Below are 25264 nucleotides of genomic sequence, written 5' to 3'. Positions count from 1 at the left end.
GAAAGTGGGCGTTCCCCAGCAGGCATGACGTCCCTGAATCCTGCAAGAGCTGTGCCTCGCCATGCCCCGCACACACTTCCTGTGTTTGGTCTCCTGCCAGGGCAGGAGGAGACCAAACTGACATGCACAGGGAACAGAACAGAGCCACTTAGTGGCCGGTTTTTTCAATCACATTAAAAACACAAAGGTTGAGAATTTTTAAACTAATTATAAGGCACTTTGCTATTTACTTGCTTAGAGAACCTGTCACCAAACTAAACTTTTACTATATTGTTCCTTAAGTTTCTACTGAAAGTCAGAAAAAAATAATTTGCTCACACTTTACATTTATTAAGTGTCTGAGTGACTGGGTTTGGTACAATACCAAGAAGTGCAAGATAAACAATCAATAAGAGTTACTAGTTATAAGTTACAGTAATACAAAAAAAAAAAAAAAAAGAAAAAAGAAACCAAGTTCTATGACACATTAGCCTTCAATGGACCCAGACTGCACTGCCTCATGATATTTGCCCTTTTCCTCTTTACTCTCTGGATGTAGTTTGATGATATCATCAATTCGGAGGATTGTAATTGCAGCTTCTGTTGCAAACTTCAGGCTTTTTGTTTTGACAACAGTGGGTTCCAAGACCCCTGCTTGTTTGTTATCCCTAGGCTTTCCATTGAGCAGATCTAGACCAATCCTGGGGAAAAAAATATAAATTAGGATTATGAACTACTCAAATTAAGAAGAGTGAACTATGGCTAATCAGTTCTACACATTACTGTGGCTTCAAAAAGGAAGGTTCTATATTATAAAATGTATCCCCATCCAACCCTAGCAATCTCCTGTATGGTTTTAAATGGGTACTCCACTGGCCAGCATTCGGAACTAAATGTTTTCGTGCTGCCGTGGTCGGCCATGCCCCCTCAATGCAAGTCTATGGGAAGGGGCATGACTACCACACCCCTCCCATAGACTTGCATTGAGGGTGTGTGGCTTTGACATCATGAGGGGCGTGGCCAACCCCCAGAACACTGAATGCTGGCCAGTGGAGTACCCCTTTAAACTCAGGAATGCAGAGTCTGCTGCTTCACAGCATGCTCTGACCCTTACTGAGAATGCATTTCAATGGAACAGAGCTGAAATATCACACAAACTAAGGATGGCACTGTTTCTGGAAGATCTCTTCAAACCCCTTCTAAGGCCCACACCTATTGTTAAAATGAGCCAGGAGAAACATGCAGCGGAGCACTTCACTGCAGGACATCCATAGATTGGAAGCAGTCAGCTGATTGCTTCTCCTGGCTCATTTTAATCATTGTCAGGGGTTTGAACACCAAGACCCAACAGATTAAAAATTTTGACTTGTCTCCAACATGTCAAAGGTTTGTTTAAAAAAATTGATACACAAAAGACTTAAAAATTACATTATTTTTTCTTCTTACACAAAATTGTTAAAACTAGTAACCTCAATGTTACAGGGCTTGCAGGCCAAAGACCCATGTGCACACGGTGGAAATTCCACAGCAGAAACCTGCAAACTTGCGGAAAATCCACCCGTGTTCTCCAGGTGGACGCTCTGCAGAGTGAACAAGGCCCAAAAAGGCAAAATGGCAGAATTAAAAATAAAAATCTGCAAATTAATTTACCCACAGTAACCTATAAACTGGCAAAATCAGGTAATGATTCTACATAAATTTACTCTGTTCCAGAATTTGACCTTTAAAGAGTAGCTCCCACCATCTTTTTTTTTATCTTTCTGTCCCTGCCTATTGCCCATCTATCCCTAACCCCCTCCCTGCCTTTACATTTTTTATTTTTTTACTATATTAAAATGCCTTTTTGTCTGCCTGGTAGTGTGCTCACTACCAGGCAGACTTCCCCAGCAGGCACCACATCACTGATGCGTGCTGGGACCGACACTTCCACCCGTAGTTCACCTATACAGGGTGCCTCCAGCAGTTTCACCACCACAACTCCCAGCTTGCCCTGACATCTACTGGCTGTCAGGGCATTATGGGAGTTGTAGTGGTGAAAAAGCTGGAGGCACCCTGTGGTGAAAACAATAACTTTGTTTAACCAGCGCAGCAGTGCTACTTCGGGAGCAGCAGCGGCAGCGCTCTCCCGAACCCCCCCATGCCTCTAGTGCTGAGCGGCGGCGCTCCCCTGAACCCCGCTTCCCTCACCCCATTCCTCTAGTGGTGCAGACTTACTGGAGGATCAATGAGCTGCCTCCGGATAGGGTAACGGGGGCAGGCGGGGCCGCGCGCGAGGCCAGTGGAGCTGGCCAATGCACACAGCCCCAGCTATCAGCGTGTTCGCTCTCGCCTGTTTGACAGGTGGGAGCGAGCACAGCAGTGCCTGAATTTCGACTCATTGCCAGGCTTAAATGAGTCGAAATTCAGTGGTGACGTCACTTCAGAATGCATTCGGCCACTAGAAGGGTGACCCCTAGTGGCCGAATTTAAAAGCGATTTTAAACCACTTTGTTTAATTAAAGTATATTAGAGATATGTTGTAGTACTTAAGTACTATAACATATAAATTTTTAGATTTCATGACAGTGCCCATTTAATAGAACATAATTACCAAATCCTCTTTAAAACCGCTAATTTCTGTAGTTTAACCATTTCTGAAGAAACTTACATATAACATTACATGACCAATAAAGTAAGCCATCGGTACGGACGGTAGAGAAACCGGGCTCAGCTGTATTGGGTTTATTTCTTACCACTTAAGATTTTTGCGCTCTGGGTTGACTTGAGCCTCATTATGGAAAGCTCGCAGCTTGGCGACCAGGTCAGTAGAGTCTTGTGCTGCATTCACAGCCAGGGTCTTCGGAATAACTAGAAGTGCTCTTGCAAACTCTGCAATTGCCAACTGCTCCCTTGAGCCCTGAAATTTTTAGCAGAAGTTGTTGTTTTAACAAAAGTTTTCAGTGTAAGGGTATGTTCAGACAGTGGAATATCCACGCAAACTTTCCTGGAATACAACGCTGCAGCAGAGTCCCATTGATTTCAGTGGGATTTTGCTGCACTGTGCACACAGTGGAATTTCTGTTGTAGATTTTTCTGCCACAGGAATCCTGTTTTTGGCACCCACAGAAAGACTTTGCAATGCATTTCTGAGCAAAATCCACAGAAAGAATAGAAGTCTAACACAGGTGCATTTTCGAGTGGTCCTAGCGCCTGTCGGAACATTCAAATGTGTTGGCTGTCCGCTCGTGTTATCTGTGCAGACATTCTGCACATTTTCCAATTGTGTGAACATACCCTTAAATTGTTAGACACCAAAATTTAGAAGGAAACCCCATTCCCTCAAAAGTAGAGTGACCCCCCGACCTACGATGGCCCCGACATATGATCAAATCGACATACGATGGCCTCTCAGAGGCCATCACATGTTGATGTCAGCATCGACATACGATGCTTTTTTTTATGTCGGGGCCATCGCATTAAGTGCTATCCGGCAGCGCCAAATGCTTAAGCTGCTGCCGGATAGCAGCTTAATGTTCCCTGTGTGGTGCGGTAAGTATTACTTACCCCTCCACGATGCTCCGGGGTGCCCTCCGGGTCCAGCGCTGGTCTTCCGGTGTCTTCTCGGCCCTCTCCGATGAAGTCAATACGCTGCTGCGCACGTCATCCAATAGGAATGGCGTACGCAGCGGCGTAATGACGTCGCCACGCAGGCCCAGTAAGGCCTTGAAGGAAGACGACGGAAGAAGAAGGAAGACGACGGAAGAAGAAGGAAGACGACGGAAGAAGAAGGAAGACGACGGAAGAAGAAGACAGAAGAAGAAGACGGAAGAAGAAGACAGAAGAAGAAGACAGAAGAAGAAGACAGAAGAAGAAGACAGAAGAAGAAGACAGAAGAAGAAGACAGAAGAAGAAGACAGAAGAAGAAGACAGAAGAAGAAGACAGAAGAAGAAGACAGAAGAAGAAGACAGAAGAAGAAGACAGAAGAAGAAGACAGAAGAAGAAGAAGAGGACCGGAGAAGAAGAGGACCGGAGAAGAAGAGGACCGGAGAAGAAGAGGACCGGAGAAGAAGAGGACCGGAGAAGAAGAGGACCGGAGAAGAAGAGGACCGGAGAAGACAGAAGAAGAAGAGGACCGGAGAAGACAGCGGAGGCCGGGGTCACCATCGGGAGTGGCGGGGATAGGCGAGTACAGCTTCCTATACTTTGCACGAATTCCTCAACATACGATTGATTCGACAAACGATGGCTCGTTTGGAACGAATTACCATCGTATGTTGAGGGACCACTGTATATGGTTATGTATTTAGTGCCATACTCCTGCCCTTATTGCTCATGTATTTTTCCTTTAAAAAGTGTACATAAGAGATCCCACAAGATAGAAAAACAAAAAAATACCTAATCCTGTACATCTAATATTTATGCTTCTGTCACCTATATTAAAACAAAAAAAACCCTCTTCATTATCTTTCAGTGTTAGAAAGCCTCTCGTGTTTCCCCCCCCCCCCCCCCCCCCCCACGTGTTGGAAGGCGATTGGTGTGTCTGCTCATGCAGCCTTGTCTATGACTCATGGACAAGCCTGATGTTGGAGCAGGACAGGTTAGTTCCCCAGTAGGTATGGGTACCCCTAGTGGTGAGATTTTCAGGTCCAGTTTTTTTTATTAAATCTATAATTTTTTTTAATTACCATATTAGAAAAGGTCTTTAATTTTCATCAGTAACAACAACGTTTTTCGATCTGACAGTGACCATTTAAACAAAGACTAGTTTATGGTGCATTTGCAACTATATGTATGTCACTGTGCATACTGTGTATTAAAGCAGTAAAAAAAATAAAAAATGATACTGTATTGTAAGAAGCGCCACTGCATTTGTATTCAGGACCTGTTAGTCCCTCCAGCTTTAGAAACTATATATTTTCTATGGCCTTAATGACTATTTAAAATATGCTTTTCTATTATAAAAACACATTCTTACCATGCTAGTAGCATAATTTTCAAGGTAAATGGAAAGTGCTGCTTCCACAGCGCCACCACCTGGTACCACAGATTTTGATTCTAGCACTCTCTTCACTACACAGAGGGCATCATGGACAGAGCGTTCCATCTCATCACACATGAAGTCATTGGCACCACGAAGGATTATAGACGCACATGTTCGGGCCTTCGTACTGTAACAAATTTTAGTACACTTTATTAATAAACGAATAGGCCCTGCAATTGCTAAATTATACCTACAGATTTCCCAAAAGCTAGTGGAGCAGATAGTAAGGGGGAGATTTCTCAATATATATATATGCAAATCATAAAATGTTGCAGTATCTTTTAATACCTTTTTTATTGGACTAACAGTATTTTGTAGAGACAAGCTTTCGGGATTCCTCCCTTTATCAAGTCCAAAGCAAATCTAAGCTCACAAGTCTACAAAATGCTGTTAGTCCAATAAAAAAAAAAAAAAAGGTATTACAAGATAATGCAACATTTTATGATTTGCATCTGCATCACTGGACTAATATGGCTACTCAAATTTAATATATAATATTATATATTTTTTTTATTTTTTTTAAGGCACAATCTGCTCCACCTGTCTTCTGCACATATTGATAATTGTCCTAGTAAAGAAATCTGTACACAATTTTATCAATGATCTTGACACAAATGTACAGTCTCAGTAATAGGGTAGGGCAACGGAACAGCTCTACTTTTTATTTGAGACAACTTTTCCTTTATCCCACGCGTATAACTGCACACGGCACAGCACAGCCTGGCAGCAATGAAATGGGAATCTTATCAATTTAAAGGCAACTTACTTTTTAACAAGAATAAGCTCATCGTCACATATTCTCTCTTGTACAACCTCTTCAGCTTGTCCCAACATGGACGCCTCAAAGCTTTCTTCACCCTCCAGGTTTGCAAGGGTTGAACAAACAGTAGCTGGAGATAAGGAAGAATTCAGGAACGGGAAACAAAAAACATTCTGTCAAATAACACTCGAGAACCAGAATTTTATGGCTAACCAGTTATGACAATGACTGTCAAGATGAAGATTACATTGAAGAGAAGTCACTGACCTCCAGTTGCTTTAGCAATGCGCTTCAAATCCTTCTTTAATACTCTCCGTACAGCCATTGCACCTGCATCAACAAAATACTTCAGACACATGTCATCGATTCCACCAGTAGTGAGGATAACATTGGCTCCAGTTGCCAAAATCTTCTGGATCCTCTCCTTGGTAATGTCAGACTCTCTAGGAGAATAAAAAATTGTTTAAAGTAAATGTAAAAACACATTAAAAAGAGGACATATTATAAAACCGAATGAACTTTCAGCAACCATAATACAAACTACTTTATTTGGGGGGGGGGGGGGGGGGGGGTGGATTTACTGATGAGTGCTGTGCAACCCTGGATGGTCCAGATGAATGGAATAGTGGATGGCCCCGTTCCAACAAGGTTGCAACGTCAGCAAGGCGGTGGTGGAGTCGTGTTTTGGGCCAGAATCATGGGAAGAGAGCTGGTCTGCCCCTTTAGGGTCCCTGAAGGTGTAAAGATGACCTCTGCAAAGTATGTGGAGTTTCTGACTGACCCCTTTCTTCCCTGGTACAGAAAGAAGAACTATGCTTTCTGTAATAAAATCATCTTCATGCATGACAATGCATAATCTCATGCGGCAAAGAATACCTCTGCCTCAATGGCTGCTATGGGGGTAAAAAGGAGAGAAAGTCATGGTGTGGCCTCCATTCTCCCCCTGACCTCAATCCTATTGAACTCCTTTGGAGCATCCTCAAGCAAAAGATCTGAGGGTGGGAGGCAGTTTACATCCAAACAGCAGCTCTGGGAGGCTATTCTGACCTCTTACAAACAATTTCAAGCAGAAACTGAACAAAAACTCAAGTTCAATGGATGCAAGATGCTGAAATCAAATAAGGGGTCCTATGTTAAAATGTAACGTGAAGTGTTAAAATGTTAAAGTTTGATTGCAGCATATTTACTGAAATCAATAGCCATTTCAAATGCAACAAATGACAATTCAGTTCTTTACAACCTATAAAGTGTTTTGAAACTTACTGGGGGAGATTTAGCAAAACCTGTGCAGAGGCAAAGTTGCCCAGTTGCTCATAGCAACCAATCAGATCACATCTTTCATTTTTCACAGGCCTTGTTAAGAATGTAAGAAACAAGCTGATTGGTTGCTATGAGCAACTTTGCCTCTGCACTGGTTTTGATAAATCTCCCCCCACTGTGCGTAATAATTTGGAACACTGCATTGGAAGTTTAGATTTAAAAAAAAAATACAATAAAAAATTACTGTTAAGGTTTATTCACTAAAATTTTAATTGTACTCTTAATAGTTGATAACAAGAGAATTATGCTGACTTATTTACATCAATTATTTAGGTAAATGAAAAATATAATTGGAATAATTTGGAACATACTGATCCATAATTGAAAATGGGGCTCTAGTATATATTCTATAATTGAAGAAACACTGTGAGACAACAAGTGAGAAAGTCCCCTATAAAGCAAGTGTCCCTTAACCCCTTCCCAACCCATGTCATGTATGTCATGGGTCGGCTCCCATTCTATAACGTGGGGCCACGGCGTGGCCCCTCGTCATAGCGGGTCGGGCCCGGCACCTAGCAACGGCCGGGACCCGTGGCTAATAGCGCGCGGCAGTGATCGCGGTGCCGCGCACTATTAACCCTTCAGACGTGGCGTTCAAAGTTGAATGCAGCGTCTAAAGTGAAAGTAAACTAATGCCGGTTAGCTCAGGGAGCTGCTTGGGATCGCCGCGGCAAAATCGCGGCATCCCGAACAGCTTACATGACAGCCGGTGGATCCCTACCTGCCTCCATGCTGTCCGATCGCCGAATGACTGCTCAGTGCCTGAGATCCAGGTATGAGCAGTCAAGCGGCAGAATCAATGATCACTGGTTTCCAATGAGAAACCAGTGATCAATGTAAAAGATCAGTGTGTGCAGTGTTATAGGTCCCTATGGGAGCTATAACATTGCAAAAAAAAAAAAAAAGTGGAAAAAAAAAAAGTGAACAAAGATCATTTAACCCCTTCCCTAATAAAAGTTTGAATCACCCCCCTTTTCCTATTTAAAAAAAAAAAAACTGTAAATAAAAATAAAAATAAACATATGTGGTATCTTTGCATGCAGAAATGTCCGAATTATAAAAATATATCATTAATTAAACCGTACGGTCAATGGCGTACGCGCAAAAAATTTCCAAAGTCCAAAAAAGCTTATTTTTGGTCACTTTTTATATCATGAAAAAAATAAAAAGCGATCAAAAAGTCCAATCATTACAAAAATGGTACCGCTAAAATCTTCAGATCACGACGTAAAAAATGAGCCCTCATACCGTCCCATACGCAGAAAAAAAAAAGTTATAGGGGGTCAGAAGATGACAATTTTAAACGTATACATTTTCCTGCATGTAGTTATGATTTTTTCCAGAGGTACAATAAAAACAAACCTATATAAGTAGGGTATCATTTTAACCGTATGAACCTACAGAATAAAGAGAAAGTGTCTTTTTTACCGAAAAAAATGTACTGCGTAGAAACGGAAGCCCCCAAAAGTTACAAAATTGTGTTTTTTCTTCAATTTAGTTGCACAATGAATTTTTTTTCCATTTTTCTGTAGATTTTTGGGTAAAATGATTGATGTCATTACAAAGTAGAATTGGTGGTGCAAAAAATAAGCCATCATATGGATTTTTAGGTGCAAAATTAAAAGAGTTATGGTTTTTTAAAGGTAAGGAGGAAAAAACAAAAGTGCAAAAATGGAAAAACCCCGGGTCATGAAGGGGTTAAAGACAGCCTTCCTGATAGGTGCCCTGCAGCATCCATGAGTGAGTATACAGCCAGAGTCCTCTACTGCTACAGAAGTTATTTTACAGACCGCTGGAAATCTTGTAACATTCACACACTTGCACCTTTATTTTTGCCATACAAATAATGTGAACAATATTTCCTATTGACTTAATTGCCATATAGCCCAAGCTAAGATACGAAGTGTAGAGCTTCCACTAAGAGTGACTAAATAGTCACCTACAAATAGCAGAATTCCTATTATAATTTACCCCACGCGTATAACTGCTCACACCATAAGCAGGGTATGGCAGCAAATAAAATGGGGAACACATTGGACTTTATACCAAAGAATCATACAACCTGTGGAGGATTAAAAGGGCATTATGAATGAAGTGTTAAAATATACCTCTGCCTGATCTGGTCCAACTTGGATGGGTCGGAAATAATCACTTGCACTCCAAGTTTCATTTTAGTTTTCTGTAGACTGAAATCTAGGCAGGCGATTTTTGCATTAGTGATCCTTTTATTCATTCCTGAAAGCAAAAATGTTACAGGATTATTTAGATCCAGTGTACCCAGATGTTTTTATAAGTAGAAATCTTATTCCTTTTGCGAAGGATATAGGTGAGGATAGATTAGATTATAATAATATAAATATATATATATATATATATATATATATATATATATATATATATATATATATATATATATATATATATACACATACACATACACATTTTTTTTTTTTACTGTAAGGAGTGCAATAGCAAAAAAAATTTATGAGAGTGCCCATTTAAAAAGAACATTTTATCTTCATAAGGAGTTTAGTCAATGTTGGAGGAGCACTGGACTTCCAGTACTGAGCAAGCAGTTTCCTTGCTGCGTATAAAATACAGCCCAATGCAATCTTCTACTTAAAGGAAAACTGTCACCATTATCACCGACACTAAACCCAATACACTAGGTCATAGTGTGAGTGACCAGAAATTCAAAAGGGGTCACTTACTATAATTGGTGCTGTGGTTCCCGAAACATTGGGTTGAGAAGTTTCCCTTCTGAATTCAGCGAGTTACACGCAGGAGGCGGTGCCCTGCCGGCTGGCCACCCCTGCTTCTTTCCGCCTTCTCAATTAGCCGTCCCCTTAGTTGGCATATTCATATTCTGCGACTCCACATCCTAGTGACGCAGGTCGCATGTCATGTGAGCACATGCGCAGGCAGTTTACATACAGCGCTCACGTCCTGAGCTCTGACTGCTGTAGTCATGTGAGCTTTAGGTGCAAGTGCTCACGTGACATGCGACTCACATCACTAGGACGAGGAGTCGCAGAATATGAACATGATAACTAAGGGGACGGCTGATTAAGAAGACTGAAAGAAGAAGGGATGGCCAACCCCTGCCTCCTGCAAGCGACTGAATTCAGAAGGGAAACTTTACCAGCCAAAGGCTGTCCGGCCATGCTGGGAGTTGTAGTTTTGTAACAGCTGGAGGCACCCTGGTTGGGAAACAACTTAGGGTTACCACTATTATCCTTTATTAGGCTCAATTCTGTAAATTTCCAAGTCAGACCCACTGATAGCATTGCCATGGCTATTTGTCTGCACTGCGCTCATAACTCCTAGCAATGCCTAAAGGGGTTAAAAGGTCTTAATCATGCAAGCACAGGTGTTTTACCTGCATGACCAGGCACAGTGAACATGCACAACCCTCTAATAACTATATGCTGGTAAAGTAGATAAAATTGCATTTTCCACAATAAGTATCTTTACATAAGATGTATTCATACTCGCCTTGTGAGCCGACAATACAGTTTAGGGCATAACCATTAACAAGAATGCTCTCTTTCTGGCTCCGGCCATGAGCTTTAAGCACATTTATGGAGTTAATTGGGTAATGGGCTTGACCCTTAGAATCCACATATTTTACAGCTAGAGCAGCATCGACTACCATAGAAGCAAAGAAGTCACTATCACTGAGCAGGTGAGTCAAGGAGAAGTATATAAACTGACAATTATTAATATCTTTAAATCCAAAAGCATGCAGCCATATTAACTGAAAGTGTTAACTTTCTTACACTTCACAAAGTAGTATGCAAATTTAAGCAGTAGTTTTACGAATGGCAACCATGATTCACATGTATAATTATTTCTAACCAATATGGAAAAGGATACACTCCGATTATTTTGGAGGACATCGAGGTATTGGCGGCATTAAGAAGACAATCCTTCCCCAGCTCATCAGTGTTAATAGTCAGGTTCTCATTGATGTATCTAACAGCTTCTCTGTAAGGGGAAACAAGAACACATTAGATTCATAGGAGCAAGCAATATTAGCAAAATGGCTTAAAGAGGGGGGCATTCTCATCTGAACATCTGTGAAGAGATTTCACGTGTATGAGACAGGAATCCCACTGTAAGATTGAGGGCCTCCGGCTGGTTTGTGCCAAATTCTTCACTCCTATTGACGTTAATGGGAGTAACAAACAGCGACACCGAAACATCCTGGCTCATAACTTCCAGTTTACCTAGAGTGTTATGCTGTTCACACCAGGGCTGTGGAGTCGGTAGATAAATGTTCCAACTCAGACTCTGCAATTTTTTGTTCTTAGACTCCCCGACTCCTCTGTATTAATATGCAAATGTATTAAAGCTAACAATTGGAGTTTACAAGTTTTTATAGCCTTAGCTGAATGACAGCAGTTTTTCCAATGGTTTACAGTAGAGATGAGCGAACTTACAGTAAATTCGATTCATCACGAACTTCTCGGCTCGGCAGTTGATGCCATCCTGCATAAATGAGTTAAGCTTTCAGGTGCTCCCGTGGGCTGGAAAAGGTGGATACAGTCCTAGGAGACTCTTTCCTAGGACTGTATCCACCTTTTCCAGCCCAAGGGAGAACCTGAAAGCTGAACTAGTTTATGCAGGATAAGTCATCAACTACTGAGCCGAGAAGTTTGTGACGAATTGAATTTACTGTAAGTTCGCTCATCTCTAGTTTATAGCTGCAGTCTTGAACTATTGACCCTCCATTCCCTTCACTTATACAAGTGTCTAGTCCTGCAAAAAACATCTACTTTATCCCTTATCAGTGAGAGGCTAGGTTACCCATGGGTTCCCTGTAACAGCAGAACACAACACTATGGAACGTATAAGTATTACCGCTCCCAATTGTGCGTTGTGTGCCATATAGTGAAGCACATGAAGAGCTTCTTCACGGTCACTTAACGTGTTCGTTTTGCGGTTACATGAGGCACTGCATGCATTGGTCTTTATTCTTATAGTAGAGAAGTCATTATTTATAACTGTGAATTGGGACAATTAAATTTGCTTTTTTTTTCCATTCCAATCTAAATTTAGTAGGAGTCTGAGCAGGTGCATTGTTTGCCGACTCCAGGTACCCAAAATTTTGTGCCGACTCAGACTGACTCCACAGCACTGGTTCACACATCTCCCATTAAAGTCAAAGTGTACACACCGTAAAATTCTGACCAACTACAATGCTGAGATGGAATATCCCTTTAAAGCTGGTATCAATGAATTTCTTGGAAAACTGGCCCTGTTTAATTTTATTTATTTTAAACAAAGCCCTAACTGGATCCAGCGGGCTCTCTTCTGTAGGACTAACTATGTGGGCTGTTGGACAGTATTATCTATCTTTAACTAGAGTTAAAAAAAATAAACTAACTCCAACAATAAAATTGCACACCTGGTAGGAGTGGTGCAACAAGACATGGGTACAGCTAAGATAAATACAGTTAGCTGGCAAAAGATGCATATATTGCGTTACTGCAGCTCCACTCTAACTGAAATGAATGAGAGCTGAGCTGTAGTATGATAGCCGGGCTACTACCCAATGTCTGGCTAGAGCCAACTGGTGTGGAGCCAAGTGCCTGACCCCCACTCATATTCTGCAAGATCACAAAAGAAGTTTAGCTGCAGGATGTTCTATTTCTAGCAGCTTTAAGTTTGTTCCATCACCATTTGTTATAGTGACATAGGAAAAACAGGAATGCTGGGCAATTACTACATAAGAATCCTTTTCATCACTGCCCAAAAGCATGTATTTTATTTCCGACACAAATTTAGGTCAGCATTTGGCTGTCCGGGCATGCTGGGAGTTGTAGTTTTGGAACAGCTGGAGGCACCCTGGTTGGGAACAACCACTTTAGGTTTTGTTTACCCCAACCTACTACAGCATCAGATGGCTGCATGTTGAAATGATTGCAAAATATCACTTGCATGAATTGCATCAAAATTTGAAGATACACAAGGGGCTGTTCTTGATAGTTAGGAAGACCGGGTGAAGCTCACCAACACATGGACAGTAAAGTAGCCTGAAATGTTCTGCTATTTCATATAGGGGAAGGCGACAGACACATTCCCCTTCAGACGATAGCAGTTGTTGCTCTTCCCCATTTGCATAGCCACTTGTTCTGAGAGAAGAAGTAGTGGTACTAAAATGGGGTTGTCACACAATGTCAATACAAGCATCTACACTGTCATTTAAGTCCTCCCCCCTCCCCCCCCCAAAAAAAAGAAAAAGAAAAACAAAGCGTACCAGTCAGATAAAATTAAAATATAAAAATCAACTGGTGCCAGAACGTTTAACAGATTTGTAAATTACTTCTATTAAAAAATCTTAATCCTTCCAGTACTTTTTAGCTGCTGAATACTACAGAGGAGATTATTTTCTTTTTGGAACACAGAGCTCTCTGATGACATCACGAGCACAGTGCTCTCTGCTGACATCTGTCCATTTTAAGAACTGTCCAGAGCAGCATATGTTTGCAATGGGGATTTTCTCCTACTCTGGACAGTTCTTAAAATGGACAGAGATGTCAGCAGAGAGCTGTGCTCTCTGTGCTTGTGATTCAGCAGTGAGCTCTGTGTTCAAAAAAGAAAAGAATATATTCTGTAGTATTCAGCTGCCAAGAAGTACTGGAAGGATTAATATTTTGTAATAGAAGTAATTTACAAGTCTGTTTAAACTTTCTGGCACCAGTTGTTTGACTGGCTTTTTCAGTAGGAAATACTGAACATTTTCTAATGAAAACAATTGCAAAACCTATTGGTTTTGCATGCTTTACAACATATCTGATAGTACCCATTTAAAAAGAGTAAAGGCATGTTCACATGGGGGGGTGGGAGATTTGATTGCAAACTCTTAGCGTGTTTGAATGGGGACAGGCTCTCTGTGGCAAATTCAGATTTTTCACATCTGCTGCGGACAGCCCCCAGAAAGCCTCCCCTCCCCCCAAACTCACACCAGGAAACAAGTTTTTAATCAAACCCACACGTGAAAGCACCCTGTCAGACGTTGAGATCACACTGGGTCTCACTGAGGACTGCTTTGCTTGAGCTATAAGCTGGAGAATGCACGGCTGTCAGTCAAATCCAACCTTTTCTCTGCACAAGTCTACAGAAATAAGTCGGATTTCCTAGCCACTTCTCAAGAGTGTAGTGATACTGGTTTGAGTCCGGACATGATCACAATTTTTTTAAATGTCTTAAGTTCTTTCAAACTATTTTGGACTTTGGAATTTATTTATGCGTGTATGCCATTGTCCATGCAGTTTATTTAACGGATATTTTTATAGTTCGGAAATTAATGCATGCGGCAATACCACGTTTATTTTTTACAGTTTTTTTTGTAGAAAAGTGGGGCGATTCAGACTTCTTAGGGAATGGGTTAAGTCACATTTATTAACTTATTTTTCCTGCAATTTTGTAGCCCCCATAGGGGGCTATAACATGCATTTCACTGATTGCCAGCACTGTTCAATGCGATGCCATTGATCAGTGTTATCTGCGCTTGGCTGCTCAAGCCTGGATCTCAGGCTTGGAGAAATCAAACGCCAATCGGACAGCGTGGAGCCAGGTTGGGAGCCTCTGTCCTCTCAGCGTCTAAGGGGTTAATGACACCTGCCCGATCGGCGATGTCCGGTATTAACCGGGACCCTGCAGATACGAAGTGTGTTCCGCTTCTGAGCATGCATCACAGATCAGGAGCCAGCCATGGACATAAATATACGTCCGTGGTCAGTAAAGGGTTAAAAAGCCACACGTGCATTCAATGTGTATGGCTTTTTAATATTGTACTGGAATACAGTGAAACTTGTGCCAATTACTACCAGCATGAGTATTACTTTCTCTACGGAACGGTTCTCTGCGCCTCAAGCCTGGGTTTTTGTTTCTCCGTATACCTACCATTAAGTTTCTAAATGACTAACCTTTTAAAGACATCCAATTTGTTTCATTTTTATTCTTTACAGAACTTATTGTACTTTGTGTAATTACACCTTTAGTTTTACAATAAAATGTACTACAAAAAATGTTTCCGTGTTTTGCATTAAGATATGGATGTCAGAGGGGCATTTCCAACTGATCAAGTCTATCAACTTGTGAATGTATATGTTTAGGGTTCGTCCAAGCTGGAAACATTACTACATAAACAGATTTCCTGTACTGAATCTAAATGTTTAAGTAAAATCTATATTCTCACAAGACAGTAAGTTACGCATAAAGGAACACAATTTCTAAAATAGTGGGGGACAAGTGAACATGATTTTCATTGTATCATGTAATAAAGTAATGATGTTACACACTTGCATGCCAGACGATATCCTCCAATAATAGAAGTGGGGTGTATTTTCTGTTTCACCAGCTCATCAGCGTTCTTCAGTAACTCTGCAGCAATAATCACCTAAATATGACCAAATATGTTAAACTATAGGAATCAGGTTATGCATATGAAAAAAAAAAGCGCAACTAAAAAGCTGAGGGTTCCATTACTTCACACAACAGATTGAGGACAAAAATTAGATAGAGATATCTATCTATATCTATCTCTCTCTATATTCTCATTTACCAATACAGTTGCAAGAAAAAAAAAAAAAAAAAAAGTATGTGAACCCTTTGGAATTATATGGATTTCTGCACAAATTGGTCATAAAATGTGATCTGATCTTCATCTAAGTCACAACAATAGACAGTTTGCTTAAACTAATAACACAAAACATGAAATCTTACCATGTTTTTATTGAACACACCATGCAAACATTCACAGTGCAGGTGGAAAATGTGAACCCTTGGGATTTAATAACTGGTTGAACCTCCTTTGGGAGCAATAACTTCAACCAAATGTATCCTGTACTTGCAGATCAGACGTGCTTAACGGTCAGGAGTAATTTTTGACCGTTCCCTTTTATAGAAGTTTCAGTTCAGCAATATCCTTGGGGTGTCTGGGGTGAATCACTTTCTTGAGGTCATGCCACAGCATCTCAAGACTGACTGGGCCAATCCAGAAGGCGTATTTTCTTCTGTTTAAGCCATTTACTTCTATGCTTTGGGTCGTTGTCCTGTTGAAACACCCATCTTCTGTTGAGCTTCAGCTGGTGACAGATGGCCTTAAACCCTTAAGGACCAAGCATTTTTCTGTTTTTACACTTTCGTTTTTTCCTCCTTACCTTTTAAAAATCATAACCCTTTCAATTTTGCACCTAAAAATCCATATGAGGGCTTATTTTTTGCGCCATCAATTCTACTTTGGAATGACATCAGTCATTTTACACAAACATTTATGGCGAAATTGAAAAAAAAAATCATTGTGCGACAAAATTGTAGAAAAAACACAATTTTGTAAATTTGGGGGCTTCTGTTTCTAGGCAGTAAATTTTTCGGTAAAAATGACACCTTATTATTCTGTAGGTCCATACGGTTAAAATGATACCCTACTTATATAGGTTTGATTTTGTCGCACTTCTGGAAAAAAATCATAACTACATGCAGGAAAATTTATACATTTAAAGTTGTCCTTTTCTGACCCCTATAACTTTTTTATTTTTCCACGTACAGGGCGGTTTGAGGGCTCATTTTTTGCACCGTGATCTGAAGTTTTAATCGGTACCATTTTTATTTTGATTGGACTTCTTGATCGCTTTTTATTCCTTTTTTTATGGTATGAAAAGTGACCAAAAATACGCTATTTTGGACTTTTGAATTTTTTTGCGTGTACGCCATTGACCGCGCGGTTTAATTAATGATATATTTTTATAGTTCAGACATTTACGCACGCGACGATACTACATATGTTTATTTTTATTATGGTTACATATTTTTAATATGGAATTTGGGAAAAGGGGGGCGATTTAAACTTTTAATAAAGAAGGGGTTAATGTGTGTGTTTTTTTTTAAAAAAAGTTTTTTTTTTTTTTTTTTTTTTTTTTTTACACTTTTAGTCCCCTTAGGGGACTTTTAGGAGGAATCATTTGATTCCTCATACAGATGAATGGGATTGCATACAATCCCATTCATCTGTGTGCTCTGCGCTCGATTGATAAAGCCTGGTCCTGCCAGGCTTTATCATTCAGAGAGCCGGAGCCGACACAGGAGGAGAGGTAAGCCCTCAGGCTACCTCAGTAGTGGATCGCTCCCTCGCGATCGCGCTGCGGGGGAGCGATCCACCCCACTGGACCACCAGGGACTGTATACAGGCATCTTTAGACGCCGCTGTCAACTTTGACAGCGGCGATCGAAAGGGTTAATAGCCGGCCGCGGCGATCGCCGCATGTCGGCTATTAACGCCGGCCCCCAGCTACAGGAATCAGCTGGGGGCTGGCCGGTATGACGCGGGCTCGAGTCGGGAGCCCGTGTCATACCCCGGTAACGGTCATTGGACGAGTATAGACGTCCATGGTCGTTATCGGGTTAAGCTCACCTTCAAAATGTCTTGATAAACTTGGGAATTCATTTTTCCGTCGATGATTGCAATCCGTCCAGGCCCTGACGCAGCAAAGCAGCCCCAAACCATGATGCTCCCACCACCATACTTCAATTGGGATGAGGTTTTGATGTTAGTGTGCTGTGCCCTCTTTTCCTCTACACACAGGGGGAGATTTATCAAAATCTGTCCAGAGGAAAAGTTGCCCATAGCAACCAGATCGCTTCTTTCATTTTTAACAAGTCCTCTGCAAAATGAAAGCAGCAATATGACTGGTTGCTATGGGAAACTTTTCCTCTGGACATATTTTGATAAATCTCCCTCATAATGTGTGTGTCTTCCAAGCAACTCCACTTTGGTTTAGTCTGTCCACAGAATATTTTTCCAGTACTGCTGTGGAACATCCAGGTGCTCTTGTGCAAACTGTAAACGTGCAGCAATGGTTTTTTGTATAGCAGTGGCTTCCTATGTGGTATCCTCCCATGAAATTCATTCTTGTTTAGTGTTTTACGTATCGTAGATTCGCTAACGCGGATGTTAGCATATGCCAGAGACTTTTATAAGTATTTAGCAGACACTCTAGGATTCTTCTTCACCTCATTGAGCAGTCTGTGCTGTGCAGTTATATTTACAGGAAGGCCACTCCTAGGGAGAGTAGCAGCAGTGCTGAACTTTCTCCATTTATAGACAATTTGGCTTACCGTGGACTGATGAACAGCAAGGCTTTTGGAGATACTTTTATAACCCTTTCCAGCTTTATGCAAATCAGCAATTCTTAACCGCTTAAGGACGCAGCCCTTTTTCACCTTAAGGACTGAGCCCTTTTTCGCAATTCTGACCACCGTCACTTTACGAATTAATAACGCGAAAACGCTTTTACCGAATATTCTGATTCTGAGATTGTTTTTTCGTGACATATTCTACTTTATTTTGGTGGTAAATTTTCACCATTAATTGCATCCTTTTTTGGTGAAAACTCCCAAAATTTCATGAAAATTTTGCATTTTTCTAACTTTGAAGCTCTCTGCTTGTAAGGAAAATGGATATTCCAAATACATTTTATTTTTCTTCACAAATACAATATGTCCACTTTGTTTTGCAAAAAATAGAGGGCTTCAAAGTAGAGCAGCAATTTTCAAAAATGTCATGAAAATTGCTAAATCTGAAGGGACATGTTACAGAACTACAACTCCCAGCATGCCTGGTCAGTCGAGGCATGCTGAGAGTTGTAGTTTGGCAACATCTGGAGGGCTACTGTTTGGACACCACTGTAACAGTGGTCTCCAAACTGTGACCCTCCAGATGTTGCAAAACTACAACTCCCAGCATGCCCAGACAGCCTTTGTAAACCTCCGCCAGTGTGAATGTACCCTATAAACACAACACTACCACATAAAGGGTAAAACACTACATATACACCCCCTTACACTGTCATCGTCCCCCCCCCCCCCCCCCAATAAAAATTAAAACTTATTATACAGCAGTGTTTCCAAAACAGAGCCTCCAGCTGTTGCAAAACAACAACTCCCAGCATTTCTGGACAGCCACCGACTGTCCAGGCATGCTGGGAGTTTAGCAACAGCTGGAGGCACCCTGTTTGGGAATCACTGGCGTAGAATACCCCTATGTAATCACTAATTTAGTCCTCAAATGCGCATGGCGCTCTCTCAATTCAGAGCCCTGTCGTATTTCAAGGAAACAGTTTATGGCCACATATGGGGTATCTCCGTGCTCGGGAGAAATTACGCTACAAATTTGGGGGGGGGGGCTTTTTCTCCTTTTACCCCTTATGAGAAGGAAAAGTTGGGGTCTACACCAGCCTGTTAGTGTAAAAAAAAAAAAATGAATTTTTATTTTCACAAGAGGTAAAAAGGAAAAAAAAAAAAAAAAAAGACCCCCAAAATTTGTAACGCAATTACGGAAATACCCCAGATGTGGGCGCAAAATGATCTGTGGGCGCATAACAATGCTCAAGAGTGAGAGTGCACTATGTACATTTGAAGCCTAAATTGGTGATTTGCACAGGGGTGGCTAATTTTACAGCGGTTCTGACAAACGCAAAATACCGACATGTGACCCCATTTTGGAAACTACACCCCTCACGGAATCAAACAAGGGTTATAGTGAGCCTTAACACACCACAGGTGTTTGACAAATTTTCGTTAAAGTTGGATGGGAAAATGAAATAAAATAAAAATAAATTCCCCAAAATGCTGGTGTTACCCTAAATTTTTCATTTTCACAAGGGAAATAGGAAAAAAGCCCCCCAAAATTTGTAACCCCATTTCTTCTGAGTAAGAAAATACCCCAAATGTGGATGTAAAGTGCTCTGCGAGTGAACTACAATGCTCAGAAGAGAGGGAGCGCCATTGGGATTTTGAAGAGAAAATGTGTCCGGAATTGAAGGCCACGTGTGTTTATAAAGCCCCCATAGTGTCAGAACAATGGACTCCCACATGTGACCACATTTTGGAAACTACACCCCTCACGTAATGTAATAAGGGGTACAGTGAGCATTTACACCCCACAGGTGTCTGACAGATTTTTGGAACAGTGGTCCGTGAAAATGAAAAATGTAATTTCTCATTTGCTCAGCCCACTGTTCCAAAGATCTGTCAAATGCCAGTGGGGTGTAAATACTCACTGCACCCCTTATTCAATTCTGCGAGGGGTGTAGTTTCCAAAATGGGGTCACATGTGGGGGGGGGGCTTTGTAAACGCACATGGCCCCTGACTACCATGCCAAACAAATTCACTCTATTCACTCTTCAAAAGCTCAGTGGCGCTCCTCTTCTGAGCATTGTAGTTCGACCGCAGGGCACTTGACGTCCACACATGGGGCATTTCCATACTCAGAAGAAATGGGGTAACAAATTTTGGGGGTATTTTCATCTATTAACCCTTGCAAAAATGTGAAATTTGGGGGGGGAACACCTTTTTAGTGAAAAAAGAAAATTTTTTTTTTACATATGCAAAAGTCGTAGAACCCCTGTGGGATATGAAGGCTCACTTTATTCCTTGTTACGTTCCTCAAGGGGTCTAGTTTCCAAAATGGTATGCCATGTGATTTTTTTTGCTGTTCTGGCGCCATAGGGGCTTCCTAAATGCAACATGCCCCCCCAAAATCCATTTCAGAAAAACGTACTCTCCAAAATTCCCTTGTCGCTCCTCCGCTTCTGAGCCCTCTACTGCACCCACCGAACACTTTACATAGACATATGAGGTATGTGCTTACTCGAGAGAAATTGGGCTACAAATAAAGTATAAATTTTCTCCTTTTACCCCTTGTAAAAATTAAAAATTGGGTCTACAAGAACATGCGGGTGTAAAAAAAATAAAGATTGTGAATTTTCTCCTTCACTTTGCTGCTATTCCTGTGAAACACCTAAAGGGTTAAAACGCTAACTGAATGTCATTTTGAATACTTTGGAGGTGCAGTTTTTATAATGGGGTATTTCTAATATGAAGACCCTTCAAATCCACTTCAAACCTGAACTGGTCCCTGAAAAATAGGGAGTTAGAAAATTTTGGGAAAAATTGCTGCTGAACTTTGAAGCCCTCTGGTGTCTTCCAAAATTAAAAACTTGTAAATTTTATGATGCAAACATTAAGTAGACATATTGTATATGTGAATAAAAAAAATGTATTTGGAATATCCATATTCCTTACAAGCAGAGAGCTTCAAAGTTCGAAAAATAAAAAAATTTCAATTTTTTCATCAAATTTTGGGATTTTTCACCAAGAAAGGATGCAAGTTACCACAAAAATGTACCACCATGTTAAAGTAGAATGTGTCACGAAAAAACAGAATCAGAATGATAACTAAAAGCATTCCAGAGTTATTAATGTGACGGTGGTCAGATGTTCAAAAACGCTCTGGTCCTAAGGTGTAAAATGGCCTTGCCCTTAAGGGGTTAAACCATGATCTGTAGTTTTTATCTGTACCATTTTTGTTTTGATGGAACTTTTTGATCACTTGAATTTTAGTTAGTGTACGAATTGACTAAAACTCAATTTTATAGTACGGACATATCTGCATGTGGCAATACCAAACATGTTTGGCATCTCCACCATAATTTTAGATTGCTTGATCACCTTCAATTGTGGGATCTTAAAAGTACATGCTGGGCTTCAGCACAATCGCCACACTTACAGCAGCCATTTCTCACCTACTCTGAAGCAAGCAAAGTTCCTGCATGCCCTTCAAAAGACTTGACACAAAATTATGTAAATATACCTAATTTCTTGCCAATTTATACCGGCCCAAGACGCAACTATACATCATGGGAGGGGGATGGAGTTAAGAGTCCCTAGTAGACTACATTTCATGCATTAAAATCAATGGACTCGGCACAGTTATGCTGAGGTGTCGCCAATATGCCAACAATATTAGACTACTTTGTAGATGTGAATGTAGCCTAACCTGTTAAAATAAGCCATTCTACTACATTTAATTGTAAAGAAGAAAAAAAAAAAATATATATAAATCAGATCAAAACCTACAACTGATGTTGTCCCATCTCCAACTTCATTATCTTGCAGATCAGCAAGTTCACAAAGCACTTTAGCTGCAGGATGTTCTACTTCTAGCAGCTTCAAGATTGTTGCACCATCATTAGTTATGGTGACGTCCTAGAAAAGAGAAGCAACAATATGATATTGTTTACACTAATAAATGTGAAATACACCTCTAAAAATGTCATCCGAACTGTTGAACAGTGGACACAGGGCAATTGCTACATTTCATCATTGCCCAAAATAAAGGTTTTATTTTCAACTAGTTTGCAACATATTTTTGTATCCTAATTCATTGAAGATACACAAGGGGCTGTTCTTGATATCAGTTAGGAAGACCGGGTGAAGCTCACCAACACATGGACAGTAAAGTAGCCCGAAATGTTCTGCTATTTCATATAGGGGAAGGCGACAGACACATTCCCCTTCAGACGATAGCAGTTGTTGCTCTTCCCCATTTGCATAGCCACTTGTTCTGAGAGAAGTAGTGGTACTAAAATGGGGTTGTCACACTGTCACAATACAAGTATCTACACTGTAAATTTTGCTGAAAAATTACCCATGTTACTATTATTGTCATACTGAGCTCTACTTATTCAGGTGACAATATACAGGCAGAGAGCGAGCTGCATGGATGAGATTTCCTGGAATGGGACCACGGCCCGGCCAGAGCGGTCCAAACGTCCCGTACATGAGGATGGGGAAATAAAAGGCATCCTGGACCAAGTAGGGAGACACCTAGTGGCCAGGACTTCAAAAGGTGAAAAAAACGTGTTAAAACTATATTTTTTTTAAACAAATATATTAGAAATTGTTTCATTTTTTAATAGGTTATATGATGTCAAGTTTACTTTAATGAGAGTGCCCATTTAACAGTTACAGTAATGAAACAGATATAGCTCTGCTGGAATAACAAAATGGGGCTGTAGGACTAGTCATAGCGAGTGCATGATCTGGGCAAAAAAAAATGTATTATGCTTCTTTAATTTTGGAATAACTTTAAAATATTTATATATGGGATATAGGTGAATTTGGGATTGGTCAAGCCCTGCTGTAACACACGATCAGACTCAGCATTTCATATATAAGTCTATCTTCAGAAAACCCAATTGAGGTCAGAAACAAGTGGGTTACATTAGCTTGTGTACTTACCCCGATATCATCCACCAACATTTTATCCAAACCAACAGGACCAAGTGAACTTTTTACGATATTAGCAATAGAAGCGGCTGCCATCACTGAAAGAAGGATTACAGAGAAGTTAACTTTGCCTTATAACATATATAACTATTGAGTGAGTCCACAAGATTTCACACAAAGCAAAGTACTGCTGTGGACTGCAGCTGTAATTAAAGAGTTAAAATCAATTAAGCAGTGCTATAACAGTCACTGTGCACCTCGGCCATTTCCAGGTCAGGTTCCTTTCTAATACACAGTATATCTATACAACTGAGACAAAGTTATGTAACAGACTTCTCTCCCCCATTAGCATAGCTGCTTAAAAGGGGGTACTCCACTGCTCAGCGTTTGGAACAAACTGTTCAGAACACTGGAGCTGGCAGCTTGTGATGTCATAGCCCCTCCCCCTTAATGCAAGTCTATGAAAGGGGGCGTGACAGCCATCACCCCCTCCAATAGACTTGCATACAGGGGGCGGGCTATGACATCACAGCACCGGCTCCAGCGTTCGAAACAATTTGTTCCAAACGCTGAGCAGTGGAGTACCCCCTTTTACTCTGGACAACAAGATAAACAGTACTAAAATGGGGCGCTCAGGAAGCAACATTCATCTGCTCAGCACCAAGTATACAAGAGGTTCAGCTGAAACTAGAAGATACTATGCAGGGAGCCCCCAGAATCAGACATTGGGGCCCACCTCAGCTGTCTCAGCATCATTTTAATTTACAAGGGACAGGGTAAAGCAGATGCCACCTTTGCCCGTGCGGCTCATCTCTGTTACTATAGTTCTCTACCTGCTCGAAGTCATACTCAAGTTATGATGGAACCATCACTATGCCATGACTATAGGGGGGGGGGGTAGCAGGTAGGTGTACACTGGATTATGACGGCAGACATGTTTGAGGATGGAAGCGATCTGACAGTAAATATGGGTCCACACGTCAGGTAGTGAGACGTCTTGTAGGAGCAGGGCATCCAGGATCCCATATAAGGAGATGTCTGAGCAGCACATGGCAGACTAGATACAATGTAAGAACCTTACTACATTCTTAAAGGGAGACAGCCATAATACTGGGAGATGGGTCACAATCTTTGTCCTCCTGATATCACTGTCACCAGGTCTCATTCAGCTTTCTACACCTGAATGGCTGATCAGCTTAGAAATTTGGGAGCCTGGAAAAGCTGAATGACACACATGGCTCAAACCATGCTGATTGTCATTCGGCTTTCCCAGAATCCTGAATGGGAAAGCTGCTGATCTGGACTTAACAGGAGTTGCAGTTTAGAGACCTAGGTCCTAGATCCTGCTCTTCTATTGGGCACCACACATCACCTGACAGGTTCCTTTAGAGTGTGTTATCCAGGATTAGAAACATAGCTGCTTTCTTCCACAAACAGTGCCACTCCTGCCTTCAGGTTGTACATGGCATTGCAACTCAGTCCCATTAAGGTAAATGGAGCCAAGATGTAATACCATACACTACCTGAGAACAAAAGGGGCACTGTTTATAAAAGAAAGCAGCTCTGAGCATCAAATCCTGGATATCCCCGTTAGGACATGGTGTCCATGCTGGATTGGAGTATTCCCATAGGCTGGCCCGCCCTCCTGCATTGTTAGTACTTCTAGAATAGTCTAAGGGTGGATGCCTGGTGCCATTACTACCTATCGCTCATATTCCTATGTGTTTATAGGGAGAACGCGGCAATGGTGGCGGTTCAGGTTCGAGCAGGAATGACCAGGCCGCAGCCGGCTCGTGTAGAGCAGACATGGCGCGGCCCTCCATTGTGAAGCCGCTGACTCAGGCCGGTGCTGTGACTCCGCCAGCGGACACTGATATCTACCATTCTGGCTCCTGACGGCCTCCCCGGTGGTGCGCTCCCCGAACACGGCTAGCGGGCCCTCCATCTTCAGCTGTATTCACCCGGGCTCAGAACCGCTACAACGTGCTCTCCAACTGCCGCACAGCACGCTGGGAAACCGCCCCTCTTCCGCAGCTTAGCCACGGGACACCGCCCACTGCTTACACCTCTTCAATATAAGTTCCTTGGCAGCGAATGGGTTACGTG

The 25264-nt window shown here is 41.4% G+C and overlaps 1 protein-coding gene and 2 non-coding genes across 3 annotated transcripts; all 3 read right to left on the bottom strand.

Annotated features, from left to right (window-relative positions):
- Positions 1-296: 296 nt before the first annotated feature.
- TCP1 (t-complex 1) lies at positions 297-25257 on the bottom strand. The gene is made up of 12 exons (XM_056567232.1): positions 25040-25257; positions 23171-23256; positions 22007-22135; positions 15390-15487; positions 10957-11067; positions 10576-10757; positions 9189-9315; positions 6028-6203; positions 5767-5890; positions 4935-5127; positions 2712-2875; positions 297-680 (listed from the first exon to the last, which is right to left on the bottom strand). The coding sequence occupies exons 1-12, from the start codon at positions 25101-25103 to the stop codon at positions 467-469; spliced, it is 1668 nt and encodes a 555-aa protein (XP_056423207.1). The 5' UTR covers positions 25104-25257; the 3' UTR covers positions 297-466.
- On the bottom strand, positions 13118-13251 carry LOC130363469 (small nucleolar RNA SNORA29). Its single transcript, XR_008891873.1, has one exon. It is a non-coding gene; the product is annotated as a small nucleolar RNA SNORA29 (small nucleolar RNA).
- Positions 22394-22524, bottom strand: LOC130363470 (small nucleolar RNA SNORA29). The gene has a single exon (XR_008891874.1). It is a non-coding gene; the product is annotated as a small nucleolar RNA SNORA29 (small nucleolar RNA).
- Positions 25258-25264: the final 7 nt, after the last annotated feature.

This window comes from Hyla sarda, chromosome 3 (assembly GCF_029499605.1).
Source record: "Hyla sarda isolate aHylSar1 chromosome 3, aHylSar1.hap1, whole genome shotgun sequence".
Lineage (NCBI taxonomy): Eukaryota > Metazoa > Chordata > Amphibia > Anura > Hylidae > Hyla > Hyla sarda.
The sequence above is the reverse complement of the archived record's forward strand: the minus strand, read 5'-3'. Positions and strand labels throughout refer to the sequence as shown.

What these genes read in the sequence shown, in the direction of transcription:
- TCP1 (XM_056567232.1), bottom strand. Translation starts at nt 25,103, where the DNA reads ATGGAGGGCCCGCTAGCCGTGTTCGGGGAGCGCACCACCGGGGAGGCC. An exon ending in CTGTATTGTCGGCTCACAAG is followed by an intron (nt 9,316 to 10,575) that starts GCGAGTATGAAT and finishes TTTTGCTTTCAG; the next exon opens with GAATGAATAAAAGGATCACT. An exon ending in TTGGACCAGATCAGGCAGAG is followed by an intron (nt 6,204 to 9,188) that starts GTATATTTTAAC and finishes TTATTCTCCTAG; the next exon opens with AGAGTCTGACATTACCAAGG.